The 24,537-nt window shown below is 41.3% G+C and overlaps 1 protein-coding gene across 10 annotated transcripts in view; it reads left to right on the top strand.

The window, feature by feature from the left end:
• EYA3 (EYA transcriptional coactivator and phosphatase 3) overlaps nucleotides 1–24,537 on the top strand; it is a 70,162-nt gene that overhangs the window by 34,189 nt on the left and 11,436 nt on the right. For 5 of the 10 annotated variants that reach the window (XM_040535163.1, XM_040535161.1, XM_040535162.1 and 2 more), the window contains 8 exons: nucleotides 386–429; nucleotides 3,386–3,465; nucleotides 5,298–5,364; nucleotides 6,152–6,294; nucleotides 12,110–12,247; nucleotides 16,971–17,053; nucleotides 18,565–18,748; nucleotides 22,737–22,876. In XM_040535163.1, the coding sequence (XP_040391097.1) occupies nucleotides 386–429; nucleotides 3,386–3,465; nucleotides 5,298–5,364; nucleotides 6,152–6,294; nucleotides 12,110–12,247; nucleotides 16,971–17,053; nucleotides 18,565–18,748; nucleotides 22,737–22,876 (879 nt within the window). The remainder of the gene's footprint in view (nucleotides 1–385; nucleotides 430–3,385; nucleotides 3,466–5,297; nucleotides 5,365–6,151; nucleotides 6,295–12,109; nucleotides 12,248–16,970; nucleotides 17,054–18,564; nucleotides 18,749–22,736; nucleotides 22,877–24,537) is intronic. The other 5 variants (XM_040535167.1, XM_040535170.1, XM_040535166.1 and 2 more) reach the window with 2 other exon arrangements.

The following is a 24,537-nucleotide window of genomic DNA, read 5'->3' as shown; positions in this document are numbered from 1 at the left end:
CACCAGCCTTTGGCAGCTGTACCAAATTATGCAGAAAAAGATTTTAAAAAAAAATGTTTCTTTTATCTAATTTCCATAAAATAGTCCTTATAAGACTTACGTAGCCGTATACATCATCTCCTGTTATTTATTTAAGGAACATGGCAATTTGCTAACACATTCAGCTGTAGAACTTCTTTTCTAATTTAGAAAAAGCTTGTTTTGAGATGAAGAATCCATGGTTACACTGGTTAGCTCTGGAGTTCAATGCAAGGCTTTCTGTATTTAGATACTAATGCGAACTCTATAGTAATCGGTTGTGATCTGCTAATGGAGGTCTGTGTACGTGGATTCTGTCAAGGACAGCTCTTTTTAGTTGTGGCTCCGAACATTTCTGTCTTTGCAGGTGAAAAAAGCCAAGATGCAGGAATCCAGAGAACAAAGCTTAAGGTACGCAATTTTGAATTTGATTTTAGCATGGAACAATTACTAGTGCTTTTATATGATTATAAACTTCTATTTTAGAAGCTTGCATATTACTGTATTTGTCACAGAGGGCAAATATAACTCAGTTTTGTATTGGCTATAATTTTGAGATTAAGTTCCCAATTAAAAAAAAAATGCTGTTTATTAAGCTTTTATAAAAGTAACTACAGAGAGTTTTAATTGCATCAAGCATCGTGTTGTTCACTGAATCTGCTGAGGCTGTTGTGTACTGCATGTAACATGCATTTCTTCTGATTGACTCGATAATATCTGTGCTACGTTTCTCAGCAAAACTGTGGATGACTGTTTTAAGAAATTAAAAGCTCTTAATATGATAGCCTCTTTTGTTTAAAGCTGTTGTATTGCACTATTTTTGCATAGTAGAGGCTTTCTCATGTATGTTATGTTCAGGAGTTAATCACTATTATTATATAGAGAGAGGATGTCTTACTTGGTTTTATTCAGTTCCTGTGAGTAACAACAACAACTGAAGAAAGATTTCTTTGTGGATCCTTTGACATTCCAATGCGAGTGAGGAGAGTGCGTGCCATGCATGTAGGAGTGGGTGTGGTATATGGAAGCCCGGAATTATATTAGTAGCTATAAAATTATTAAAAAAAGAATATTGAAGGAAAAAGTTTGACAGGAAACAGTGAGCAAACAGCGTGTGAAATTCATTGTGTGCCTAGAAGTTAGAAACTTGAGCTAATTGCTGCAAGCTCCATTTCAGCCAGTGTCAGGTGAGATGAGCCTGGCCTAGGAGTGCCTCTGCTCTCTATCGATTGCGCCACAGGCAGGTCTGAACGCTGGTGTGAAGGGTGTGGGTTCTCCTTCACCCATCACACTGCCTTCCTGCAGACACCAGTAGCCTCAGGATTCGGCCCTATTGAGTGTAAACATCCTCGTATAGTATTTAAAAATAGAAAGGGGGTGGGGGGTATTTGTAACCTAATCGCAGTTCTGCTTAAATATTGTTGTTCTATTTTGATAAATCTATGTTTGATTATAAGTATAACCTATGAAATACTCTAAAGTAATTAGACCTCTTTCTCTACAACAGTGTGATTTTCAGCTGATGTCAGTACTTTCAATTTTTTTGTTTTAACTCAATTCTGCAAGTGGGGAAGGGGAGGACTGTAACCAGTGGGGATAGTCTGTCCTGGGAGCATTAGGCATCCAGCTGCATAAGAGAGTCTAACCCTTTGAATATACCATGCTCTGTTTGTAAGGCTTGTCTTTGGGAACCTCTCCGTAGTATAAGGCAGTTGCAGTACAAGTGACAATTTCTCTGTGAACTGGGGAGCACTGAAAAGTTGTTTCTGACGAAAGCACGTGGGATGAATGTGTCCCAAGAGCACAGGTATGTGAGTAGTGGAGTAGCAATGAGAAAGAGAGGAAACATGGGCAAGTATGGTATAACCAGAAATTTTATTTTATCTGCTATTACATTTTCCATAGGAAGTGATCTCAAGAAATAGCTGTACAGCTCTCAACCTGTTTACAAACTGCATGCAATTTAGCAGCCACTGACTGACTGTGCCACAGAATCACAGGATTGTTTTCCCCAAGAATAATAGTAGACAAGTGCCCCAAGTCTTCACAGAAGTGTTATTTTCTTGCAAAACTCAAAATATGTTACTGAAGTCTGTTCAGCTACTAATATTAAAAAAAATAAATAAAAATCAAGGATTCTCGTTTATAGGGGTTTTCAGGGGAAAAAGCCAGATAATGCATTTTGATCAAGCTTCATTTCTTTTCTCCAGCTGAAGGAAAGAATTCTTACATGTGTGAGAAATCAAACACTCACTACTCAGCTCTTCCCATACCCTCATGGTGTACCAGGAGAGCTGTGCTCCCTGCCTGGCATTGCCTCTCAGCCTCAGGGGGTTATCTCAAACCCATTCCGGCACAAGGAGCAGGGCAGCAAGGGGCTGTCACAGCCAGGAGGAGGCAGTCCTGGGGTGGATGGAGCTCAATGGGCATTGCTGGTTAATTGCTTTCTCCTCAGCTTCTTCCTCCCCTGTGCCTACAGGAGCTAAGCTGATGCTGCAGGGAGTGGTGTGTTGTGGCCCTGTTGTCTCAGATTCCCACTTGCAAGGGAGGTTGCCTTGTGGCTGGGTTTGGCCCTGAAGGCCAGTGTTTAAGCATCCTTGAGATGGGTGTCAGTTTTATACTTCAGAAATGTTTGCACAATTACTAGATTATACTGAATTTTTAATGCGTTATTTTAGTTACATGTAAGTGTTGGCTTTGTATGTAGAGTGTGAAGAACATTTAATTTCTTAATGAAATTGCTTTTTCCTTTTTTCGTTTTATTGTTAATTTTATTATTTTTAGTTCTGCAACACAGCTTTTCACGAAGTTTTGAGGCATCTGTTTTATTCAGATGTTTTCAGACTACAGTTTTACAAGGTGAGGGAGACAACATAATAGGCTATTGCTCCTGAGAGGAGGAGTTCCTGCTTGTAGCTCACCCTCTGCACCAAGTTTTAGTCTATTATTCCAGCAAAAACAACTCCATGATTTTTTGTGCTGGTTTAGCAAATTAAACTCTTGTGGAAGTGGTGGGTGCCTGAACTGCAGGGATTTGGTGGCCAGGAGGAAAGTTCATACTTAGCACTGCAGGCGGCAGCGCCAAGTTGCTAGGTCTGCTGAGCTGTTGGTGAAGATACAGCCTCGTATCCAGAGACCAGTTAGTTGGTGAGTTAACATGCTGAAGGTGATGACAGTTTAATGTCTAATCAGAGTTGCCGATCTGTCTCTTAGGATGTCTGTGTGAAATATCAAAGAGTGCAGAGCTAGTTTCTGTTAAGAATCAGTTTCTCTCAGTTTGGAAGGCTGAAACCCGGGGTTAAGATGCCCAAGGATGTTAATGCAAAGGTTCATAATGCTAATGATTAGCCTTTATTTGTCCTGGCAGTCATGTGAGCAACACAGAAGTCAGCGATCAGAAACCTGAATCTTCAAACCTTGGTTCAAACCTTCCCATGTCAAGTGAGAGTAAGTATCTCAGAGTTTTTCTGCTCTTGGTGTCTTTCCTCGTTTCTTTCACTGGTCTTACTATTTTGCTTCATCAAGTACTAGCTTTGTCTCCTCCTTGTAATCTTTAGCCTATCCTCACTATCAGTTGTAAGGTGAAAGTTTCCTGTGGTGCTAACAAAGCACTAATGCCTCTCTTTGTGTGGCTGATGGTATGCAGATACCATTTGCTATCTACTTCTGTATTACTGTCCCCAAACTTGCTGCTGGTTACTGCTGTGTCTTACCTGCCTCGTTCATTGTTTTTCTTCAGGGAAAGGTTGTGTTGATCAATAATAATGCCCATTATAAAAGATTTTAGTTTTATAAGTCATTATCTCTACACAGCTGGTTGGGTCTTTTCTAATAATACACTATACACTTAGTCTTAGACTCTGAACTATATCTAATGTCTGCAGAAATTCCTTAAAGTAAGTGGAGGGGAAACTGAGGCAGAAAATTAGAAAGATTGCATAGTAAGTGAGAGGTGGAATCTGTCCTCCCCTCTAGAAAAAGAGGGCTGGGGCTATTATGGAATTAAATTTCTGTGCAGAATACTTCTGACTACCTGTAGTTACTTACAACTGTAAATCAGTTCAACTTAGTTGAAAATATCTAACATATAACTTCCCATTGCTAACAGATTGCATGTTTGCTGTTTTAATCAATGTGCTGTTGCTGTTCTGGGAGTTACCAGAAGTTTTAGCCTGCAAAATCTGCTGTCTATCTGGATAAGGCATTTGGAAATTCTAGAAGTTGCATGGATCCATAAGCAGCACAGCTGTGTTTGCTAAGAATTTGGGTATGGTGCTTATAGAACTGAACTAATAAACCCACGCACTCTACAGACTCACAGCCAAAAATGTTTAGCTTGGAGATCACTGCACCATGGTTCTCTATGGAGGTGTTGTGCAAGAGGGACTGTATGGTGCTAGAAACTGTGCAAGGGGTCCTGCACATCCTCACTTCCCTAGTTTGATGGACAACTGAGTATTTATCAGGTCTGCTCATCTGAATTCAATATTTTTAATGGCACCCTTTTCCACCCCAGTGTTATCATTGAGAACTGTCTCATAAGAGGTATTCTAGAACCATAGACAGTGTTAAAAACCAGAAGCGTTCCATTATATGCAATTGTCAAATTTCTTTTGAGGTCATCCGTTTTCGGACTCTGAGCTTTGTGCACTGTGCTGAGCCCATGGTCTGTGGGATTGAGTTTGTTAAGCTGGGAGCAGCTCTTCTAAAGAAAGAGAGGTTGTTGGAGCCATGCTGTGGGTACAGGCAGTACGCGGAAAAGCAAGTTCTCTGCTCTTACTTCTTTGGCAGGAGTCATACCGAGTTCGTGTGAGAAAATGAGCCTGCGAACTCCTGCATAAGCAGAAAATGAGCTGTACTGTGCCAGGCCTGGGCACTGCTCAGGTGCCTGCTCCAGGGTACAAAAATGAAACATTAACTTTGGTGCACATGAAGGCCGTTTGGGATGTGCAAGGGTGTGGGCAGGGGTTGAAGTCGAGGTTTTGTAATGATAATTGCAAAAGCTGACGGCACCAGCTGATAAAGAGAAAGCACACTTACAAAGGGAGAAGTTGTACTGACTGAAGCATTTACCTGCTGTGGATCAGCAAGAACATTTTTGTTGTTTTAATGCTCCATTTTTTTCAGAATTCACTTTAAAACAGATATCCAAGGAACTAAAAAACTTTTGTTAAATACTGTGTGTTGGTTAAAATGGACTGCATATGGTGATATTTAACTGACATTAATTGTTGGGTTTTGAAATCTCCTGTGTAATTATATAAACTATTTTTTTCCAGTTATGACATGCACTGATTATATCCCAAGGTCATCAAATGATTATACCTCACAAATGTATTCTACAAAGTAAGTTGAACAATTGTTATAAAATGTTGTAACTCTTTTCTGAAGTAATCTTTTGCATCTTTATGCATTTCTGTTATTCTTTACTTGCACTTTCATATCTGCTAGGCAACAGACACTTACTGCTGTAGACACTGAAGCTAGTAGAAGTCACCCTTTGGCTTCAGTGGCCATTGTCTTACCTTCGCAAGGATGAATGAGCATCTTCAAGTAATTAACAACACAATAGTCATGTTGAATACTGCCTGTAGTATTTGAGGAATAGGCAGACATAAATGAATATAAGGGGAGTATAAGATTTTGCTGGTTGTTTACCACATTTGGGGATGTTAATAGTTTTTCCCCATAGCACAGAATAATAGTAGGTCTAAATCCCCCATGCTTACTTTTGTATAGTCTCTTTGTTCCATTAGTTCTGATACATAATGCTATACAAAATTAGCTTTAGAAATTGACGCTGGGAGGCATGATGATTGAAACTAACTTCTCATGCCTGTTGGAAAAGGGAGTTCTTTCTTCCCCTCTCCCCTTGCCTTCCCAGTCCTGAAGAAAGAAGTAGTGTTCTGTTGCTGTGAAGGAGAGAGCTTCCTCTGGTTTCACTGGAAGAAACAAGCAAACCAAGAGCCTGTCAGATTAGGAAACACGAGTGGGTGTTACACTGAGAGCGTGTGTCAGTGTGAATTGTTTCTTCTTTCTAAAGCAATTTAATAAGGTGTCTTCTGGCTTGGAGGTTGAAAGCTGCATAAGGTAAATAGTGGTTGTTTTTTTTTTTTTCCTTCTTTTTAATAAGGCCATATGCACATATCCTTTCTGTACCTGTATCGGAAACAATGAGCCCTTACCCTGGTCAGACTCAGTACCAAGCACTACAGCAATCTCAGCCCTACACGATCTACCCCCAGACCACCCAAACCTACGGACTACCTCCTTTCGGTAAGAAGTAAATTTTCAAAGACTTCTCAGTGCCTGTAGTTACTGTTTTGTGTCTCATTAAAAAGCAAATGTTAAGTTTAACCGGATGTATTGGAGAGAAGAGCATGTAGAAGAGCACATGCCTGGCGTAAACTGTGGATTGAAGTGAAATGTGAGAAAGATGTTTTGTGGCAATAACTCTGATTTAGTGGGAGCCACCTCTAGATGGGACTTCATATTATAAAATCCTATTTTTCCAAAGTTGTTTTCCTGGCCGGTAATTTGAAAGTCTATCCATGAAGCTTGCCAGATGTTTCATAGTTTGGGGTCATCATTTTCTCCAGTTATGGTATAGCTGCATTTGTGCAGTTTCCTGGTCAGTGACATCATGCAAAGCCCCATACTGGTTGAAGATGTTTTTCCTTTCCTTTTTGCTGGCCAGGAATAAGACTTTTTTGTTATCTCATGTTTCACCAAATGCAGATTTCATGCTAAAATGTCTCTGAGTTTTCTCAGCAAATAAGTTTGCTTAAGTTGCTCTGATACTTGAGCCCTCTATCAGCCATTGCAGTTTTTGCAGATGATTGGAGGATAAGGGTCCTGTTGTAACTGAGCATCTAAAGCGTGATGGCAAGATTTGAGCTATTCACCATATGCTTCCCTTATAGAGCATGGAGAGAAAGACACACCTCCTGGGGTCTTGGTCTGTTTTAGAAGATAATTGCTGTTTTTCTCTGTGAAGTATAAAGGGGGTTGGGGATGAGTAGTGCAGACAGAAACATCTACTTCTGAGAGATATGAGTTAGTGAAAGGAGCTGTCTGGTCTTTTCTCATGCTCTATATATTGAAGTGACAGATGCTGGAGAAAAAAATGATTAAGTATCCCCACCTTTATGAAATTATATGACTGATTATTACAAATTAACGTTTAAACTTCTCTTTTCATTTTTGATCTCGCTCCACTTGGTTTCACATATGAAAATGTGTGATGTTGCCAGCTCTCACAAATGTGTGGTAGCGGAGGCTGTTTTGCCCCTCAGTGCCTAGCTCTACTGAGAGGGGAGAGCGTCACCCTTCCACGCAGGTAACACAGGAGAAAACGTGTTGTCAGTGAGCTGTGCAGCTGTGAGATAGCCATGAAACGTTTGTTTTGGGGGGTTGTGGTCATATTGCATAGCTATATTAACAGAGCCTCTTGCCAATTTATTTTCAGTGCTAAAATCTTAGGAATTCAGGGTGTAAAAGGATAGTTTTTTTATAGCTGAAGAACTAATTGTATAAAAACAAAGCAACATGTATGGCTTGCTAGCCACTGACAGAGCCAGTACTTTTATATATATTACAAAACAACTGATTTGTCATGGTATTTTTGAAAGATGGTGTGGAAAAGCAGATGCAACTGTGCTCATTCTTATTAGATATGTTACACTACTATGTGATTTAGCACAAATTGTTACCTTTACGAGAATGGTCAACATGTAAAACTGTATGCACTTCTTCCCCTCCAGCCCCTTTTCTTCTCGCTCTCCCCCCATATAGCTGGGATTATTGGAAAGGAGTTTTTGTTTGTCATTGAGGGATCCTTAGGAATAGAATGATAATTTTGGAGTAGCTGGGACATTAGGGTTTAATCAGTGTTTCCCAAATCACATTAGCACTGTATTAATGCTGAGATATGTTGTTCTAACTGCTTGAAAGACATGAAGTAGGAGCTTTGCAGGGTGTGAGAGCTGTTTTAAAGAGAGACTCGAGGCTCTTCAGGAGAAGAGGGGCATTTGGGTGGCTGTTGATGTTTGCTGCTTCTGCACTTCCAGCGCAGTCCCTTCCAGTAAGGTTCAAGTATGTCCATTGTGATTTCTGAACTCTCCAGTCATTCCTTCAGGAAAGCTTGTCCCTGGAAGGATGAATGAGCATGGAGAGGTTTGATGCCGTGTCACAGAATTGTAGAGTGGTTTGGGTTGGGAGGGACCTTTGAAGATCATCTAGTCTAAGTCCTCCATCATGTCCAGACCCAAGCCTTCAGTTGCCACTGTAGTTTGTCTGCTATCTTTCTAAACACTGTACTCCTTGTCTTTTTCTTTTTTTTTTTTGTGGATTAGGGTGTTGTCAAACACAATTCACTAATTGTGAATTAGTGTTGGGTGTCTGTCAACTGACAGACCGTGCCTGACTCTGTGGTATGGTCATTGGAATGTACTCTTCTTCCCAGGGTGCCTGCCCTTTGCTTTCATGGTCTTTTGGTGCATCTAAACAGTGGCTGGTGGTGTCGTTTCCTTCACTTGTTTGGTGTTTATTGACAGTTTGTTGTGGACAGTGCACTGAGGCTGCTTCTCTGTATTTTACTGTGCTGTGTGTACTTTCTTTTCATTTTTTTTTTTTTGGTTTGGTTTGGTTTTGTAGGCCAAGATGTTTTAAAAAGGTATTTTAGACCTGTCTGTGAAATTTTCATGGTGGGGTGGTAGATTTTTTTTTTGGTAGAGTTTTGTTTGTCTGTGTGGTGTTTTGTTGGTGGCAGTGGTGTTTTTCTACCTTTTTTTTTTTTAATTCAAAGTCTGTGGAATCTGTCAGTAATTAGCTAATTAACTGTTAATTTCTGCTGTTTCATTCAAAGTATCTTCTGAAGACCTGGGCAAGAGATCAGCATTTTCTATTGACTTCATAGCAACTTTTGTCCATTAAATATGTTTTGAAATGTGATCAATTACTGAAATGCATTGGTAAAGTTTTCATGGACTACTATTAAATACCCTATTTTTTAGTCTGAATTTAAGTGTTAGGGAAATATTAAAAGTGCCGTTTCCAGTACGATTTCCATTACTGGAGTAGTACCTGTGTGATCATACCGAGAAGATGGACAGGTCAGGTGGAGTGTTGAGGACCAAATATGCATGGTGCAAAGGAAAGTCTAGAAATTGTCTGCTCATAGTATCTCTGTAGAGCAGGTGAGAACTTGGCCAGCTAGGCCAGGTGTTTTACCAGCACATCAAAGGGCCTTCTCCAAAGGTTTGCATGTCTTATTACTGTGCATCTGCTCCTATGTCAAAAAGAAGGCATCATGGATTTCTTAACTGGAGCAAGGCAGGTGTATTTTATGCGTGAAGTTGAAGCAAGCTGACAAACACAAGCATAGTCTTGAGATCACTCAGTTCAGGGTGCTGCCTTTGGAGAAGAGATGGCCTTCTGTGTGTGTGTGTATATATATATATATATATATATATATATATATATATGTATATATATATATATGCCTGTTTGTCACTTGTCCTTGTGCTGGAATAATTTTTTTGGTGTTTAGTGCTCTGCTGACTGTTGCACACAAAACATATTTGTGGTCTGGAGAGATTTATTTTAAAAAACCAACACATTAAAATGAGAGTAATGACAAACAAGCTGTATGTGCGTGGCTTTAAGGTTGTGTTAGAAATATTGTGGATGTGATGGTTTACATTAACTCCAGAAAAACATACTTGTGGTAGACTATCCTGTGTGGGGCCTTTCTGTGTACGTACATGTGTCCTGTGCCATTCTTCTGCCTCAGCTGCAGTGCTGCCATCAGATGTGCAGGAGTCTTATACCCATCTCGTCCTGCTTTCTTTGTCATCTTGGAGGCTACACTAGTTTCTAAATGCAGGACAACAGGGAAGGATGTGCATCGCCAGTGCAAGAGCGTGCCTTTCTGAACAGAATGTAGAGCATCACGTAGAAGGCACATTGAGTGATGACAAAGAGACGGTCGTGGAAAGCTGGGTCTGAAAGATGTCTTCACACACGCCCTGAGTTAGCTCCTGCACTTGCATCCAACCAACCCTGCGAACACCTCTGACATGTCTGTTTGATCTGGCTTTAAACCCAGTGTATGATGATTATCCTACAGCATTCAGAGGTGGTTTGTGTTTCACCATCACAGCGGTTAGGCACCTTGGTGTGTTCTGTGACTGTCTGATATCAATGCCCTTTGCGACTTGTCCACTGATCTTGCACTGTGAGGAGCTTTGGTTACTGTCCTCTCTAAAAACTACTTACTTAATTGAAGACTGTAGCATTCCCTTTCTAGACTGAACAAAAACAATGCCTTCTACTCTCCTTAAAGGATCTGTTTCCCATACGTTTTGTCCTGGAATTTCTGCAATATGTTTGCAATCGTCCTTAAATCAGTTTTTCCCTTTTGTTTGCTGATTATCACGGTTCTCAAGGTTTGAAACCATAACAAAAACAAGAACCAAAACCCTGAGTGGCTATACAGATAGACAGATGGGTGAGTTAATTTGACTCATAGGTGACTGACTGATTTATTTACATACCCAGTCTCAAAGAACCATTGCAGAATTTGATTCTGACAAAGCTGCAATGAGGAGTGAGCTCTTGGAGATACTCCTTGTCTGGCTCTAGGATCTCCTGTGACCTTCTGCCTAAGAGACTCTGAGCTCGTAGCCCATGGCTCATCCTGCTGGAGCAGCTGAAAGGCTGCGGTTGTTTTTTGTAGCCATGATGCTGGTGCTTTCCTCCCTGAACTGGAAGGGGTTTAAGACAGAGGTTGGTCTTTCTGCTGGCCCTAAGCTTTGTGCCTAGCTCCAGATGTCCTTTGTCCCTCTGCTTTGCACGCTCCTGCTTGTTTTTAAGTAGATCTTCTCAGCTAATTCCTGCTTTTTTACTGCAGGCCAGGGAGAAATGCATTTAACTGGCTGTAGGTTAACCCCAGGCAGGTTAGACTTTTGCCGTGGGGAGTGCAGCAGCTTTAACTACTGGATGTATTTCATACTCTGGGTTGATAATTTTGAGTCGTTAATCCCATAAAAATGTGACCTCAGCATCCTTTTATCCCGTCAGTCTGGTATTGAAAGAATGAATGCACTTTTCTTCTGCCCACTCTTAAAAATGCAGTATCTTATTCCAAGGGAAAATTTTTCTACTTCCTAGGAACAAATCTTAGTCCAGGAGGGTGGAAAAGTTGGAGCATCTTGAGTATTTGACAATCATCTTTCAGACCTCAGCTGGATTCCCGGGACTTAAAATTGCAAGAAACAGAAATGATGAAATTTGAATTCAGAAACAAAAAACGAACAAACAAAACAACAACAACAACAAAAAGTGCCTGAAGAGTCCTGAAGAGCCAGGCCTCAGATGAGTTACTGTAGTCAGATGCTGTTGTCACCACTGTCAGTGCAGCAGACTAGACCTTAACACAGTGCCTGAGCTGAAACCACACTTCCTGTGTGTGCCTTGTACATACAAATTAAAAATCACATTGCTGTATGTGTGCTTTGGCCATTATTGTTACAAATACTTTCTAGAATGGCAGAAAAGTTAGAGGAAACTTTCAGATTCCCCCCCCTTTTTTTTTTGAGCTCCATTTTCTCTTATGTCAGTCTATGAAAATTACTGACTTCTAGCTTGGTTTTAAGTATTTGACCCAAAACCCAGTGAAGCAGTAGAAGCGTTGACTTTGACATTAACTGATACCAACTCCAGCCTCGCTACGTAATAGCTGAGGTCATTTACAATGCTGTGAAACTCAGCCCAAAACATCAGAGGTATTAGCAGTTCCTTTATACCTACGTGGCAGTGAGTCTTACTGTTACACTAATGGGTTTTTAATTGAAAACTTTGGAAATTGGTCTTGTTGGTGGTTTTAATTTTCTCTTTCAGCGAGTTTTGTCAGCAGCTCTAACCCATGTGCTGCCTGACAATCAGGGCTTCCTAATGCAGAAATTAAACATTTTCCATGTGTGATTTGTTCCTTGCTTTTGTAACAAGCAAAAAATCTTAATCTGAGGTAGCAGCATGCTGTTTGGTCCCAGCATATTTGTTTATAACTGGTCCAATTTATCTGATTCAGGTGCACTGTGGCCAGGTATGAAACCTGAAAGTGGTTTAATTCAGACTCCATCTACAAGTCAGCACAGTGTTCTTACCTGCACTACAGGGTTAACCACAAGCCAGCCCAGCCCAGCACATTATTCTTATTCCATTGAAGGTAACTTGGCATGGTTTTTATCTGCATCTCTCTCCACCTAATTGAGTATAGATACCACAAATAGAGAGGCTTGCACGTTTGTTCTTGGTTTGTGCATGCTTCTTTATGCTTTGTCTCTTTTCTATTTGAGCGTGTGTATGTGTTTGGTTTTGTATTTGCTACGTACCTCTGTATGCACCAGGCTGGCTTGTTGGTGCCATGCTGATGGACTTAACAGGGTGAAGAGCAAATGGGATGGGGAAAGGAGACTAAATGTTGTGTTCTTGCATGCCTTTACTGGGAATGTTCTTGCAGCTTGTTGTTGTTGGTCTTTAGCTTGAAGTCAGTAAATGTACTGACTCAGGCTGGATTTTTTTTATTTCCTTCTGGCAGTAGAAGGCTCATATATTATATGTATATGCACCCCCCCCCCCCCCCCCCCACACACACACAGACCAGGATATATTGCTTGTCTTGCTGCGTGAGGCCTCCAGCTTGGTAGCTCTACTAGAAAGTGGATTTGTGATTACAGAACTAGTCTACAGATATTCCCACTGCCAAAAGTGTCCCATCTAAGAAGCTGTGTGCTGACTTTCACTGGCTTCCACGGCAATTAGCTTATGGCAAATATGTGCAAATAATTACCCTTTTTTTAGACTGAATTTTTGGCATTTGCATTTGAGTGATGAATTATGAAAATCTGTCTCTATAGCTTGTAGGAAGCATTTCAGGAATACTTAATCTATTACATGTGTGATATTTTCATAGAATAACTCAGGGACTTCAGGAATCTTTAGTCCATCCTCCTGCTCAAATTCAGTTGGCACTGAATTCAGACCAGGCTGCTCAGGGCTTTATCCATTTGGGTATCAAAAACCTCCAAGGATCGGTGTTTCACCACCTCCAGTGACAGACTGTCATCATGATTTTTTTTTTTTTGTCAAGTCAGAGCATCCTCTCCTTCATGATCTGACCATTTGACCATTTATCTCTTTCTCTGTCTGTGCACCTGCAAAAAGAACCTGGCGCTGTCTTCTTGATTACTTCCTTGTAGATATTGCAGGCTGATGTTAGGTGCCCCAAAGCCATCTCTTCTCCAGCCTGAAGAAGCCCACTGCCCCAGCATCCCTTCGCAGGGCACATGCTCCAGCTTCTGACCGTTTGGGTGGTTCTGTGACAGACCTGTTCAAGTTTAGCAGCATTTTTCATGTGCTTGAGGACCAAAACTGAATGCCATATCCAGATGTGTTCTAATGAGTGCCAAGTAAAGGAGAATAATTAGGTAATAGATTTTTTTTTTTTTTTTTTAGCATGTCTTTCACTGATAGGAAAGACATTTTATGTCATGGTACGTGCTCAGCCTTGCTTCATTGTGACAGTAAATGGCACAATGTAGTGTTTATTCTCAATTTACTTCTCACATTCATAGTTTATGATTAGAAGTACGCCACTGGAAATCTATCATTCTTTAAATATAACTCTTCTCCAGGTACTTCAACTGGCAGAATAAATGGTAATGTTTTTATAGCACTAGCCCTAATTGCAAAGGGGAATTTGTCAGAAATAGTTCTGCATAATGTGACCTCAAGCAGTTTTGTCAGCTGATGTACCACAGCAAGCAGGTAAATCCCTGGGAATAAATGAGGTAAAAGAGATCCCTGGTCAGTCCTCACTTCACAGAAGGATTTTAAAATACTCGACCTGTACATCTGTAGGAATGTGGCCTAGGAGTCTCATATTGTGAGGAGAGTTTCCTTTTGAACTGCTCTTTGAAAGTGTGAAAAAAATCACCTGAATTGTGTAAGTGCTATTGCTTTTACGTAAAACATTTTGCAAACTGGCAGGAAGCTCTTCCTTTTTTGGTTTTGCCGTTTCCTTTTCAGCAAGTTAGCAGACTGCCCACTGAAGGGTCAAGTCTGTACTTGGACTGGTGGTGCAGGGGAGGTGGTGGAGAGCAGGAGCTGGAAGGATGGAAAAAGACCATTGATCTCTTAAAGATCTATCTTTTTTTTTTTTTCAAACAAAACAGAGTGCTAAACAGTGCTGCTGGCCCAATGGACATGTTTGCAGTGCATGATCAATACAATTTAGTCTGCAGACTAATGCTGGACTGAACTAATATGATATTTAAACCCTGGTAATAGGTCAGATGCACTTAGTGACTGAGAATTTTGCTTTTTGTACTCATGCAAGCTGTAGCTGTGGTGGCAAGTAGCAGAGGCTCTGTGAAGCGCTGACAGTGACACGGGAGGGATGGCTGCTTCTTGCCTCACCTCTTCCTTCCATGCGAGCAAAGCAGCTAAGTGAAATGTAGAATGCATTAATTACCATTTCCCTTCCCAGCACACAAAGCAGCTTGAAAGAGGATTTTTGAAAACAACTGAAGCAAAACAGAATGGGATGAACGAGGCAGGGGAGTTAGGGATGAAAGGTCTGAAGATGGGCTCTGGAAGTGGGGGAGAAAAAGAGAAATCAGAAGAGAAAAAGAGACATGGCAGCTTCAAGGCAAAGACTGGTGTTTGCAGGTCCATTAAAACTGAGATCATGAAATGATCATGAAAAATCCCTTCTGGCACATCCACGCAAAACATTTTTGTGTGTTTTTGGCCCATTTACAGGCAAAGGTGCTGACCCCCAGTGCAGAAAGAATTGCTCTATCTATGTAGTGGAAGCCGTTTGTAAAGATCTGATGTGTTACATTTTATAGATACAGGATAATTAAAAAAGTAATCTTGGAATGAGACTGGAGTTAAGATAAACAATGAAGTTGCGGATTGGGGGGTCTGTGTTTTTACCAGAGTCCCAGCTCTTGGAAGTTTTTTGCTGTTTATTTTTTAACTTCTGTGATCCATCTCAGTGGAGAAGCAGCCTCTTCAGTGCACTACAGATGTGAATCTCTTTCTGTTTGCTCTCCCTGATAATTTTGAGCGACGTGGTAGAACAACTTTGGTAGTTCATTTCTTCCAGCTTCCCAGCAGCTTCATTCTGTGTTAGCAAGGAGCTTTTCTGGAGATCGGTGCTTCACAGTGCCCTACCAGGTGGCATTTTCTTACTATAAACAGCAGCTTTGATTGTTCCCGTAATATGTATAGTTAAAAGGATTTTTATTTGGAAACTATCCCTTGCTCTTCAGCAATTGCATTTGAGGAGTATCTGCCAAGTCCCTGACTCACAGCTCCTGCTTCTAGTAGCTGCATAGCTACAACATACACTTGAATATCTTCATTGCCATTATTACTGTTTAGTGCAGCCTTTTTTCCTTTTTCTAAATGTTCACCCCCCCAAACTTTCTTCCACCTGTTTTTGAACACTGCTGCTCCTGTCTATGAGGGGATTCCCAGGGGCTAATCACTTGCCTTTATTTTTGCTTCTGTAGAGAGGCCACTTCACATTTCCCACCTCTTGTAAATACTGTGTATTTCTCCACTTCTTATAAGATATATTTCTTTTGTTTTTCATCTTTTTTGAGGCATATTTTGGATCGATTCCTCTTTCCAGGAGCTGTTTACCAGGTAGTACCTGTGCTTGCTGTAACACAACGTATATTGATTAAGAGTTCGTGGTGGTCTGTGCCCCTTTGCAGCTTCCCTGGGGTAGAAAGACTGAAGTCTTCAGGATGTTGAGTTCTTCAGTCTTGGGGTGAATTCTGCATGGATGTTATTTGCAGAAAGGCTTTTCTCAGAGTGATGGTAAAGTAGGTGATATTGTGGATTTCTGCAAGTCTTTTCATAAGTGTCTAACAATTTTTGGTTTTATTTGTGTGTAAAGAAATTAGGTTTAGCAGAAGAAAATATTTCTTGGTGGCACTTAGTTTAGTACATGCTTTTTTTCGTGCTTATTCCTATATTTGTTTTCACTAATCCTTGAGGTTCCTGAAACTCTGTGGAGTAATGTTTAATGTTATGGCCCTGTTGCTGTAAAATTATCAAATCTGCTAAATGACATATAGCAGATGCCATTAGTTGTTCCCAGAAGGTCTAGTTGCCTCTTACATGCTTTAGAAGAACTGAATGCAGTGATGTGAAGAGTATTAAACGTCTTAAAATTCTTACTAACAACTAGAAGTCTCTAACAATTTGTCCTACATGCTGTTGTCAAATTATTTCAGAAACTCTCATCCAAAAACTAGTTGTAATCTCACAGGGATATATATGGGGAGATGTATTCACTTCTCCAGTAGGAAGCACCCTTTTTATATTTTTGAAATATTTTTTACTCTTTCCTTATTTTTTTGATCTAATTAAACTAAATATACTAATTCCAATGCAAACAGATAAGCATTTGGTTATTGAACTGATTTAAACACACTTCATGTCTATTGTTTATTCTGATTCATTTTTAATTGCTAATAATTAAACATCAGAATGTGATTTCTGTCTTCTCAAAACTTTTCATAAAGTCATGTAGCCATTCTGATTAAACTCCAGTTGCTTAGCAGGCACGGAGGGGGGAAAAATCTTTTTAAAAGCTCTAGGTAAAATTTCTGAAACACTTGAAAATTATGTTTTTAAAGATCACTGTGTGTCAGCTCTCCTCCCCTGTAAGCCTGGTGGAAATGTAACTGGTTTCAAGATACACCCCAACACTTTTTTGGCCTTTACAAGCAGAGTTCTGCTGGAAGCACAAATGCTTGCACCTAAGCCAGTAAGAACTTAGTAACTTATTTTACATCTTAGTTTGGTCTTGTCTCTCGTATTTCTCTTGAAACATATATATATATATGAAGTAATTCTTAATTTTACAGCATCAACTACCAATGCCAATCCAGTCTCTACATCCTCAACTGTTGTCAATATTTCTACATCAGCCGTAGCCAGCATCTCACAGGTAAAATTTCCTTCTTGCTATATTTATGTGCAGCATCTCATTCACCTTTGTTTAACACATTATTCAAAACTAACAAAAGAAAGCAAAATGTTTGCACAACTTTAAGTAGAGCACAATGGTTACTAAAATTACAGGGTTCGATATGTTACTCTAAGTCAGCAAAATTGTTCTTGCTATGTCTTTGACCATGTCGCTCTTCCCTTTGGCCTTCACAGCAAACTTATTTGAGCTGTCCGTAGCTCTGTCCTTATCTGCTGATTGTGCGGTGAATTTTAAACAGAGCACTGAGATCTCTTCATGAGAGACATTGGAGAAGAAACAATAGAACTATTATTAGAACCAAACTACACGGGGGATTATGGTTGGACATCTTTTGAATACCTTTGATCTCCCTCAGCAAGAAAGGAATGTATGTTGTATGCAATCAAAAAAGTTGAGTGAGATATACGTTCTGATAGTTAGAATAAAACAAAATCGAAAAGCCTTGAGGCTAATACAGAGCCCTTCCCCCTTACACTATGACCTGCTGTGGGTAATAGATAGCACTGCTTTCTCCCTGCAGGCAGCAGTTAACTGCCAGTCTGAATATTCAGATATTACAAAGGAACCCTTCAACATCACAGCTTTACAGAAGGAGAATACAGGAGCTGTGGGAAATCCAAGGGTTAAAGCAAATTCCTTACACTGCTGCTTTTTAAGGTTCTTTCGTTAGCATAAACTTGCATAGAATTTTAAGGAGAAAAGCTTTCCTGGATAGTAGTGCAGACTGAGGTGCCTGATGTATGTTCACAAATCCAAGAAGCTCCCTGAGTGAACTGGGAGTGTGCAGTGTGCCAGAAGAACGTGACATGGCACTTAGAGGGTGGCTATTTTCTTTACTGTCAGTAGCAGAAATGAAAATCCTCAAGTATAGCTTGAGTTCAGGAGCCCTCTGATTTCAGTGATCAACTTCAAAATGAGTAAATTGTCTTCAGAAATAGATATCTTTCATCACAGTGTGCAATTTAATCGCTTTCTGAAGACAGGTCATGAGTAAAGGCACTTTATCCTTTAGCTCTTGTGGCTGGGATTGTATTCTGAGCCAATGCCAGGGCCGTTCTCTATCGCTGTCAGTACATCTGGTATCAAAGTAAAATGCAAGACAAAGACACAAATTCCAGAAGACAGAGAGTGGACTGATGCCTTGGCATCAACTCGATGCTCCCCTGTTACTGTCACATGATTCATATAAATTCATTTTTGAAGAAACTAGAGGTAGAGGAAAGGCCCTGTGGTATCTGGCCTTCTGTGGGCAGAACTTACCTGCTGTGGAGGCCATTGTGAAGTCATCTCTCTCAATCGTTTTTTGGGGATTTCCTACATGTGTGGAAGGAAATAGCATAAAGTCAAAGTCAGACTATGCTCTTGCTGACATTTTTCTTTGACAGGCATATTCTAGTATAAAAGTCACCATGATATAGAATGTTTTCTGAAAGGAGTGTCCTATCATAACTGATCCTTCCCTCTAATAGGAATATCCTACGTACACAATCCTTGGCCAAAGTCAGTACCAGACGTGTTACCCAAGTTCTGGCTTTGGGGCCATAACACCAGCAGACAGCAGCGCGGAGAGTACTGCGTTAGCAACAACTACATATCCGACTGAAAAACCAAACGCCATGGTGCCTACACGGACGGTGCAGAGACATTCCTCTGGTAATGGTTGCATCTTTAACAGGGTGGCATCTGTAACAGGGTGGCTAATACCTTTGATAAACAATACAGTGTGCAGACATGGAGAAAACTTTATTTCAAAATGTGTAATTGCAGCACATTTGTGTGCTGCGCAATCCTGGACAGGATGCTTGCTTCCATCATCACACTCCGTCTCACTGATGTGCAGACTATGTGGTGGGCCAGGCAGACTTACGTATTGGAAATCTTACACTGCCGTGGTTCGGGAGACACACACCATATACTCTGAATGCTGTAGAGAGAGGGAATTCCAGGAGTGACTGTAAGGGGAGTTGACAGCAGCTCTCTGGGGTATGTTGCCTCTTGTCATGTGTCAGGGCTAGGTGTCCACGTGGGCTCCAGGGCATCTATGTGATACCCAGCCTTGATAGCTCCTAGCTCTTTCCTTCCTGCAGCCAGGTATTCACGTTACCTGGCAGTCATGACACAGCTGCCAATCCCAGGTAAGGAGACCCTTTGGAACTTCTCATGCATTTTCAAGAGCTGTAGTTTGGCCACGACCTCTCAATGAGTTGGTCTCTGATGTGCCTAGGAGTGCATCCTTTACTTTCCTCTCTTCTGTCTGCTTCATCATGTAAACCATTGAAAGCTGCTGTGCTTTGTACGTGAACAGATCTGCATAGTATTAAGTTACCTGACACTTGTCGGGGCAGATTTTAGCTGTTAATAGAAGAAATGTGGAAGGGGGCTTAACCGACTTTTCTAGAGAAGTCACATCTTTGCCTGACCTTCTCCACTAATGCTATATAATGTACCAGCTTGTAGAGGTATTGATTGACTAAGATTTTTCTCAACAAAAATACAGTTTTCTAAATTTAACGACGATAAAAGCAAAGACTTAGTGCTTCCTCCAGCATCTTACACAAGGTGTTATGAGATCCTGTTTGTGTTGTAGAGCACTTATCAAGTGAAATCTGATGTCTGTTGTAGATTGATAGGTGAGAAAAATAAAAAGGATTCAGTTTATTTTTGTTAGTGTGCTGTGTCTGGCTGGGATGAAGCTAACTGCCAAAGCAGTGTTGATAGCACACTTTTGGCTGGGAGGGGACACAGCAGGGACAACTGATCCAAAGTGGCCAAATACATATACCATATATATGTGGTATATATACCATATAATGACATGCTCTGCAATAAAAACTGACACAGAGGGAGAAGGTGGCAGGGCGTTTTGGCTTCCAAGGCAGCTGTTGCTTGGAGACTGGCTGGGTATCAGCCCGTTGTGGGAGGTGGTGGGCCTTTGCAGCACCTGGTTTTGATTTTTTTTTTTCCTCCTTTCTTGTTACAAGACAAAGACTTGTTTTTGTCTCAACCCACAAGTTTTTTCACTTTTGCTCTACCTGTTTTCTCCCCTGGCCCACTGGAGGGAAGAATGAACAAGCAGCTGGGTGGGTACCTATCTGATAACCAGCATCACTCCACCACTGCTGTTTAAACCCTCTCCACAGCCTTTGGTGCTTGCTGGAAGTTTTAAGTTCTGTTTTAAGGTGTTTTAAAGAAGAGCGACTGCAATTAGGTCTTCATAATGGTCTTTTTTTTTTTTCTTTCTGCTTGTGATTTTCCATAGATCTTTTCGTCCTGTGAATGATTGTGTCACAGGCTCTTAGAAACAGAACTTGCTATGTCTTAGCTCACCTACTCCCCGCATGCCTTGGGCATGAGTACACAGAGTGCACTGTGGGTCCTTGGTTCCTTAGATGCCCAAGGGAATGGAACAGTGATCCAATAGTTAGATTCTTTTGCTTTAAATATTGCCTTTTTTCTAGGCTTATCTCAGGACCTTTATTTTCTTAATTCCTTGTAACTCCTACAGTGTTTTCTGGAGTCTCAGTCCATCTAGTGCCTTGCTGAGTGGCTGCCCTGTGAACATGGCCTCTGAGCTATTTTTGAGGCTTGTCTCTGATAGCTGTATTTCACCAGAGCATTCTCTCCTGGAGGCCTATCCCCACTAACTTGACCTGCATTCCTGCATACCTACCATTGTTTTGGCAAAACCCATCTACTAGGCAAATGCCAGATTTTGCGTGTGTTCAGTCCTCTTTGCACAGAGAAGGAGAACTCTGCATGCAACATTTTGTTTTGGGAAAGCTGCTTCTGAACTGCTGTCCAGTTCAGAACAAGTTGCCTAGTTTAACCCGTAGTAATAATTAACACTTTGACCTCACTACACCTGTATTCCTAGCTCTTACATGTCAAGAATTGGTGTCTTTCTAAACGCTTTTTTTTTTGTTTGTTTGTTTTTTCCCCCTCAAAGAGAGAATACGGATAGCAGTACTGGATGACTTTGCTGATAATGCTGTGAGCTCTGGCTGGGCAGAATTCCTGGGCAGTCCACTGGGTCCTATTGATTGGGTTTTCCCTTCCTGGGAAGTAGAACTTGGAAACAATTCCTTCTCCCTGGGTTCCAGAAAGAGTGGTCATACACTCCTGTAGCTCCAAAAGGGCTTGAGTCCTTTGTTAGGACAGGAGGTGTTGTCCATACCTTTCCTGTCAACCCATCTTTACCTTGTGGGATACCACAGTGAGGTGGTGACAAAAAGCACACTGTGATGTTGTAAATCAAGAAGCATGGTGCTTCGAGTGCTTTGCCTTTTCAGGAAGCAGTTGTCCTCTAGTTGGAGCAAACAGCAGGAGATCTACACACCTGAATCTGTTTTTACTTGATTCCGAAAGCTCCAAGCAATTGACCTGTTACTTCAACCCACCAGTCAGAGAATGGCCCAGTTGTTAACGTTCTCAGTGACATTTTCTTAGTTCAGGAGTACTCTTGAGTTCACCATGCTATGTGAATTTTCATAGGAATTGGTCAATGTTCATTAATTGCTTCATGCTCAAGACCCAGACTGAATTCAAAAGCTTTCAAGTTGGCTTGGCTCCAGAGTCAAAAACTGGTCCAGGTCATCCATCTGGTAACCCTGAATGAGGACATGGATGACCCTATGCCTTTCTGCATTCCTGATAGAGTTCTGGTCCTATTTCTGAATAAGTCAGGCAGACACCTGGGATGTTAAATCTTCTGTGTGAAGTGTTAATAGAGGTTTCAGAGGGTGTCTCCCATTGTCATAGTACTCTGCACATCAAAACATTTATTTACTGGGTGGTGGTGCTTTACCCTTTCCCCGTGAGAGGAGTTCTTACCGGTTGGAGAATTGGCTCTTTAATGTATCTCTTTTCAGTCATGGCCATGCTGCTTGGCCAAGCCTTTGTCTCCAGGGCCAACTACATCCCTGTTTTTTTTTTTGGTTTGTTTGTTTTCTTGTTTTGTTTTGTTTTTGTTTTGTTTTTTGGGGGGGGTATGGTTGGGCAATGTAGCTGTAGTCTATGTATGTCTCGTGTACAGTCAGCATGCTGTGGATTTGTATGCGATGAACATACTCCAGATAACTCCATATACTGGCTGTTGCTTAACTGTTACTCTAAAGATATTTTGCAGTGGAACAGGAGGGAGTAGTGTATGCTGAAAACAGCATGTCTCCTATAGGGTTGCTCAACACAGAAAAATCATTTCACTAGCCCAGGAAATCTAGGATGGACAGGCATTACTCAATACTTTCCTTTGTACTTTCATTCCAGATTAAGAGTTTCTGACAGAAACTCTCAAGAAGCATTAAAAGAAACAATTGAAGAATAAAGCAGTGCTAGGATAGTGAGACTTTTGAGGGATTTACAGGCCTTACGTTGAAGGGTGCAATGTCTTTTACTGCAGCAGAATGCAGTAAGTAGGTCAGTCCTGACAGGTACTGAATTCAGGAGACAAAGCTGTTTTGAAATGATGGGACAAAGAAATCACGTTTTATGTTTTAACAATGGCTCGACTACTATTGCTTCAATAAAGCAAGATAATGTCTTACCTGTTGCAGGGGAAGCTTGTGGTCAAATGCTGTGAGTTTTGTGTTGGTGTTTGTTTTGAGACATGAGGGGATGAGAGCTCTGTGATTTCGTTCTGCAGGAGATGCATCCACAAGTCCATCATTGTCAAGAGCAACAGCAAGTAAAGAGTTAGATGAGCAGGCAAGAAAAAACATCCCTGGGAAGAACAGAGGGAAGAGGAAAGCAGACACCTCCTCCTCACAGGACAGTGAATTGGAGGTAAGTACTAATGTTTTCTACAGGTAGCATTACAGAATGGTGTGGTGGTAAAAGTTCTCTCTTTCCTTCCTCCTGTGTACATGGAAATGAAAGGGGATAATGTAGGAAATTCCCGTGACCCTTGTTATCTGAGAACTGGCCCAAATGAGTTCTTCAGTGGCCTTTGACAAGTCTGACTTAAACACATTTTGGAATTGTAGTGGTGTCAATGGAGCAGACATCTGGATGTTTCCAGCACAGTTTCCTGCTCAGAGCAGGGCTCTCCCCAGCACTAGAAGAGGATGACCATAACTTTGTTGAGTTGAGTCTTGAGAACCTCCAAGGTTGGAGATCCTGCATCTATATATTGATGTCCTGGGACTACCACACCCACCTTGGGAAGCAGATTTTCTTTCTCTATCCAGAATCTCCCAAGCTGGAATTTGCCTGTTCTTTTTCCCATTGCAGTTTTCCATCTGTCACTACTGAGAATTTGTCTCCATTATCTTCACAGTTATTCTTCAAGTAGTTGTGGGCTGCTATTAGATCACTCGTAGTGTCCTCTGCCAAGATAAACCATCACAGCTCCCTCAGCCTCAGCAGCCCTTTGCTGACTGCTCTCCACTTTCCTCACATACCTCTTGAACAGGGGATACAATACTGGACCCAGTATTCTGGGGTGACCTTCCCAGCACCAAACAGAGTGGAACACCTTCCCTCCATCAGCTCTTCACTGTATTCTCCAGCATGCAGTTAATCTTATCTACAGGGAGAGTGCACTGCTGGCTCATATTGCACCTGGTGTCCACTGTAGCCTCCAGCTCTTTCCAGCCTGGACCTATTTAAGGGGTTATTCTACCCCCACATACAGAATCTGCAGTTATTGAACTTCTTGTAGTTCCTGCTGGCCCAGTTCTCAGGTCTGTCAAAGTCCTTCTGTACTAAAACTCTATCAGTCACAACAGCCAATCACCTTTATTTATCTTAACAAAGGCGTCTCTGATAAACACCAAGGTCATTTACCTGTTGCTAAATACTGTCAGCAGTAAATATCTACCCTAGCTGGGCTGTAAATTTCATTATCACTCTAGGTTTTTGCTTTTATAACTATAAAAACAAAAGAAGCTTTTGAGAAAAAATTGATCAAACGAGTCTTACCCAGAGTGTATAGTTGCCCTGTTTCAGTATATAAACTCCACCACGCTACACTGGAAGAGTTTAACTAGTAATGTATTTAGCCTGTGAGATGAATGCTGTTGTTCATATCTGTTAAAAAGCATACTGCAACTAACCACAAAATGAACCCTAGAAGTTGTTCCTTTATTATAGCACCATACTTGAACTATCTCAACTCTACAACTCTAGTTGGGTGGAATTGTCATTCTGCTGGAGGGTAGGAAGGCCCCGCAGAGGGACCTGGAGAGGTTGGATCGATGGGCAGAGGCCAAGGGATGAGGTTCAACATGGCCAAGTGCTGGGTCCTGCACTTTGGTCACAACAACCCCATGCAGCGCTACAGGCTTGGGGCAGGGTGGCTGGAAAGCTGTGCAGAGGAAAAGGATCTGGGGGTGTTGGTTGATGCTCACCTGAACATGCGCCAGCAGTGTGCCCAGGTGGCCAAGAAGGCCAACGGCATCCTGGCTTGTGTCAGGAATAGTGCAGCCAGCAGGAGCAGGGAGGTG

Source organism: Cygnus olor, chromosome 23 (genome assembly GCF_009769625.2).
Source record: "Cygnus olor isolate bCygOlo1 chromosome 23, bCygOlo1.pri.v2, whole genome shotgun sequence".
In the NCBI taxonomy this organism is placed as follows: Eukaryota; Metazoa; Chordata; class Aves; order Anseriformes; family Anatidae; genus Cygnus; species Cygnus olor.
This window is presented reverse-complemented; position numbering and strand designations above follow the sequence as displayed.